Below are 6,000 nucleotides of genomic sequence, written 5' to 3' on the forward strand. Positions count from 1 at the left end.
CAATATAGTAATATTGTTGCAGCTAATGTTATACCATTGTATCCTCATTTGACTATATTTAAACCATAATTAGCTATTACAGTTTTGCTAACAATTTCCTTTAATTAATTGTTATATTTAGTTTATTATTATCTGCTATAAAAGCACAGCCTTGATGTAGCTGGCACTAACAGATGTTACCAAATGTCTGACGTAATGTTACCCGCCTTTAAAGTTAACAAACAAAACCATGACTGGACAAAGCCAAACTTTTGCTCAGCACGGCTAGTGTGGAAAACAGCAATGAAACTCTCATCACTTGCCTCCCTCGGTGATGACAGACGCCCTCTGAACTTCCCGGCTGACCCTCTGAACTGCATTTTTAATGACCCGAGTCTGGCTCTCGGTCGGGTCCCGGTTCGCTCTGCCGTCATCAGGCTCTTTGGGCTTCACGGTCGCAATGTTTCTCCTGGACAGCTTGGATGAGAACGTGCCCATGTGGAAAAGCAAATCCCCGAGTTTATCAACGACATGGGAGTTAAAGCTGAAGTGGAGCTAGTTGCCAAAAGAGTTTCTCTGTACTATCGAGATAAGTCATCTCAGTTCAGCCATAATAATATCCCAATGTAGGCAGTCCAGTAATAAAGCGCCATCGCAGACGTGCGCGCCCCTGTCGAGAAGCAATTCCTATCTGTAACAGAGAGGGCGCTACAACCCTGCCTATTTGAAACAGCACACTGGGAACATTCTACCAGAAACGTTCATTATCTGTCCCTGAAATAAAACACAAATACAGTGAATAGAAATTAGTTCATCACAAAAATGTTGATTAATGTGAGTTGTTCTGTACAGGTATATGTCATTCAGTTGGTTCTCAAATTTTTGTTCTTTATTTAAGACACAAACGTACAAACCCTGTTATTATCCTCAGCCCAATTGAACCTACAGCTTTAATAGTTCTTTTAATAATGCTAAAAACTTATTTAGATTAAAATAACTTCAGAAATAGGAAGTTTAAGTTGTTATTATTTATATCAATTTATTAAAACATGAAATTATAAATACATTTTACAAATACAAAGTATAAAATATAAATAATATAGTAATATTATATAATAAAGTATATAATACAAATTCTGTCAGTCCTGTGACATTTGCATTAGGTTTAACATAAAATGTGTGCAATACACATTTAAGGCTATGACTCGAAAGTGAAATAATTTGAGAAGAAGCTGACATTGATCAAGGATGCGTTCTATCATTGAATTGTACAATTTTATGCATGTTTTTGTATGATTTTTATTTTATTTATTTATTTATTTATTTATTCATTTATTTATTTATTTATAATATTTTGTTTATTTATTTATTTATTATTTTTATTTTTATTTTTTGAGGACAACAAGCTTAAGTCAGCCCCTGTCACATTTTTTATAAGTGAAAATGAACGTTTCTGGTAGAATGTCCCATAATCACACACACAGAAAACTGATATTGAGTTAAAATGCTGTTTTATTGCACTGTGAAAAATGCCACACAATTGATAAGTGTTAGAACAATATGAAGGAATTCATTTAATTTATTAGTTTTAAAAAATTTAGTCGATTGAACATAAAACAACTTAAGTTGTCCTAATAAAAATCTCAGGAGTTGTGTTGTTTCAACCCATTTTACATACATACGTAGTTTGAATGAACAGCAAGCATTATTTTTTAAATGTGTGCTTAAATGAAACTATTTTACATTTATTTTGGTCTTGCCAGTGTACTCAATAGTTCTGGATTAACGCTGAAACTTTCATTGTTCATAATATTTTAAAAACATTTTCCTCATCTTATAAGCATGTGATATTGGGTTATTATAATAAGGATTGCTCTTTAAAATAAGCTGGTTTCATCATACATTTTATTCTATTATTATGTAAATTTCACATTTTAAATATATATAAAAGTGATTTCTAAGTCTAAAAATAGAAAAGCAATTAAAATATATGCCCCTCCTTAAACATTTATTGCATAAAATGTTTGTAATTTCTCTACTTAAAGTGCATTTATAACTTTTGTTAATAACTAAATTTGAAAATATATATATTTATGTATAATATAATACTATGTAGATTGATAATCATGTACCCTCTCTTCCTTATTTTATCTCATTTAATCCTTCTTTTTAAGGAATGTGAAGTAATTTTGTTGTATAATGAAACTGTTCATGCTGGGTCTTGTTAATAAAGGCAAATAAATATATAAATAAATACATAAATAAATAAACAAATATAGAACACACAGCAAACAGTATGTTAAGCACATTAATTTGGAGAATTGGTCTCCTTAACTTTTTGTTTACCATGTAAAAATACCATTTAAATAATAGACTAAGGAATATCTACTTTTCCTTCTTTATTAGTTAATAAGAAGCTTCCAAACATGTTTTTTCTGTTTACAAATTCTTGAGCATTACATGGAAAACTTAAGGTGAGACTATGTTATGTTTATGGGGTCAGTGTAGTTTATAGATTGGATATTCATTCATTCATTCATTCATTCATTCATTCATTCATTTTCATCCACTTTTCCGGGGCCGGGTTGTGTTCTTATTAGAAAACCCCAGACTTCCCTCTCCCTAGACACTTACTCCAGCTCCTCCGGGGCAATCCCAAGGCGTTCCCAGGCCAGTCGAGAGACATGGTCTCTCCAACTTGTCCTGGGTTTTCCTCGTGGCCTCCTCCCCATGGGACATGACTAAAATACCTTCCTAGGCATCCAGAAGGCATCCGAAACAGATCCCTGAGCCACCTCAGCTGACTCCTCTCGATGTGGAGGAGCAATGGCTGTACTCCGAGCTCCTCCGGGGTGACAGAGCTGTCTATAAGGGTGCGACTTGCCACCCTGCCAAGAAAACTCATTTCAGCTGATTGTATTCGAGATCTTGACCCAAAGCTCATGACCATAGGTGAGAGTAGGAACGTAGATTGACCGGTAAATCGAGAGCTTTGCCTTTTGGCTCAGCTTCTTCTTTACCTTAACAAACCGATACATTGACTGCATTACTGCTGCCGCTGCACCAATCTGCCTGCTGTCAATCTCACATCCATCCTTCCCTCACTCGTGAACAACACCCCAAGATACTTGAACTCCTCCACCTGGTGTAAGGACTTTCCTCCCACCAAGAAATGGCAAACCACCTTTTTCTGGAGGAGCACCATGGCCTCAGACTTTGAGGTGCTGATTCTCATCCCAGCCGCATCACACTCGGCAGCAAACTGCGCTATAGTGCATGCTGAAGGTCCATGTTTGATAAAGCCAACAGAACAACATCATCTGCGAATAACAGAGATGAAATCCTTTGGTCGCCGAACCAGACCCCCTCCAACCCAAGGCTGCGCTTTGAAATTTCGTCCATAAAAATTATAAACAGAACTGGTGACAAAGAGAAGCCCAACAAGTCAGCACTGGAAACAAATCTGACTTATTGCTGGCAATACAAACCAAACTCTTACTCTGGTCGTACAGGGATGAGACAGCCGTTAATAGAGCACCTCTCACCCCATACTCCCAGAGCACCTTCCACAGAATGCCACGAGGGAGACGGTCGAATGCATGTAGACTGGTTGGGCATATTCCCATGAACCCTCGAGCACCCTTGTTAGGATATAGAGCTGGTCCAGTGCACCACGGCCTGGACTGATTAGATATATTCATTTACTTTAATTAGATTGGATATATTTATTTAAAACTAGTTGAAATCATTTTCAAAGACAAGTTTTTTTTATAAAATTAAGCAGACATCTTAAGCATCTTTGAATATATTCACATTTTTATTCAATACAATCCATTTTCATTACAATCCATTCCACACATTCATCCATTGTAAAATTAAAAACAGGCTCGATCTGCATCGCACAACTAACCTCAGAAATTCTCATCATCAACAACAAAAGTCAGACATACTGTCAAGTATTTGATGACAAATTTCTACCTTCAGAAAAACACATCACAACAGTTAAAAACTGGATTAAACAGGACTAAAAAATCCCTATATTACTATGCAATCCATGGACAAAAACCTCAAAATATGAAATTAAAATTACAAAATTAAATAAGAAAATGAACTATAATTTGATGAACCAACAATTCTTTTTCAACAAGTCCATCTCTTTTGTTTGATCTTTATGTTACTTTATTGCACAAATAAAACTTCTCATCCTAGATCTTAATAAAGAAAGTTAAGGGAGAACAATAATGCCTAGTGTCACCATTAAAGAGCAGGAAAAGGCCATAATTCTGTTATTTAAAAAAAGGTTGCAAAATGTGAGCTGTGGCCACACGATATCACTATCAGTAAGGAATATCCTAAACACCTATTAACCTGCAATGTAAGGATAGACTTTGTTTAGTCAATTTATTACGAAATGTACACCAGACAGACACTTCTAAAATGAAAGTGAACGCTTTCATTTTGAGTGTGAATTCCTAAAAGTGAACTGAGGTATCACAGAGCATTTTAAATTATTTTAAGGGATAACAAATGTTATGGAATTTGTTATGAAAGTCTGGGTTTGTGGTAAATTTAACTGTACTGCAAATCAGTTCATTAAACTTGCAATTCAACATCCCATGGTAATTCAGTGAACTGAATTCTGAATGAGAATTGTTGTAATGCCTGTGCTTTTTGTCATATTAGCACCTGTAAAACTATTTCAACGTGTTAAATCAAAGCCATAAATGAGACTGCAATGGAAACACTGGAGACTTTAAAAGGGAAGTTGATCCAAAAATTAAATATATATCGTCAACGCAATCTCACGCAGTTTGTAACTGTTTTATTTAGTGGCATATTCATTCATATGAATTAGTATGATCGCATTTATACATTTTAGTACAATTTGCTCATCCATGTTTAGGGGTGGGGTTGGGTGCCAGGCCTCCTTTTTAAAATCCTACATTTTCGTACAACTGTACTAGTACAAATTCGTAAGAATTAGCCACTAATCTAAAAAAACGTAAAATACTTACATTTCCTTGTGATATCAGGCTGATGAAATTGTATGAATTAGCCACTTTTCTGACAATATGGTAATTTATTCATTTTCTTTTCGGCTTAGTCCCTTTATTAATCTGGGGTCACAAAGCGGAATGAACCTCCACTGACAATATATAATATAGTTAAATTCGGTCTGATTTATATATATATATATATATATATATATATATATATATATATATATATATATATATATATACAACAGTTCTGTCTGGTTCTCGAATCTGATTGGCTGATTGCCGTGATATATTTAAGTAATATCAGCACCAGTACAGCCTCTTTACCCTTTATGTATTACTCCGCCCACATACAGCCAGCAAAAAACAGATACTACAGATCTAAGGTTTAAAAGATGCACGCTCAACTATTTAACTGTCAGCTTATGATTTGAATCCAAGGCAGAGGAAAGTAAATTCTCATACAAAAGGAGTTTTTGAGACTCTCCATGTTTGATTTTGTTTTTATATACACAGTTATGCCGTCAAATTGTTGTATAAACGTAATATCACACTCGTAGCAGCGCGATATGGCTGTATATCGGCACTAAGGCACGAGGCCGCAACGAACGCCTCTCACCAGTGCCGATATACAGCCATATTGCACTGCTACTCGTGTGATATTGCTCATATATATATATAGTTGAAGAAGAATTATTAGCCCCCCTATTAATATTTTCTCTTTTTTAAATATTTCCTAAATGAAGTGCAACAGAGCAAAGACATTTTCCCAGTATGTCTGATAATATTTTTTCTTCTGGAGAAAGTCTTATTTCTTTTATTTTGGCTAGAAAAAAGCAGTTTCAAATATTATTTACTGTCATCATGGCAAAGATAAAATAAATCAGTTATTAGAAATGAGCTATTAAAACTATTATGTGTAGAAATGTGTTGAGAAAATCTTCTCTACTTCTCTCTCGCTAATAATTCAGGTGGGCTAATAATTATACATATAGTCAACGCAATCTCATGCTGTTTGTAT

At 34.7% G+C, this 6,000-nt stretch overlaps 1 protein-coding gene across 1 annotated transcript in view; it reads right to left on the reverse strand.

Annotated features, from left to right (window-relative positions):
• Positions 1-672, reverse strand: part of pde1a (phosphodiesterase 1A, calmodulin-dependent) — a 263,528-nt gene extending 262,856 nt beyond the window's left edge. The window contains exon 1 of the mRNA XM_073913162.1: positions 303-672. Within this exon, the coding sequence (XP_073769263.1) occupies positions 303-477 (175 nt within the window). The 5' untranslated portion in view covers positions 478-672. The remainder of the gene's footprint in view (positions 1-302) is intronic.
• Between the last annotated feature and the right edge of the window lie 5,328 nt (positions 673-6,000).

Source organism: Danio rerio, chromosome 9 (assembly GCF_049306965.1).
Source record: "Danio rerio strain Tuebingen ecotype United States chromosome 9, GRCz12tu, whole genome shotgun sequence".
NCBI classification, from domain to species: domain Eukaryota; kingdom Metazoa; phylum Chordata; class Actinopteri; order Cypriniformes; family Danionidae; genus Danio; species Danio rerio.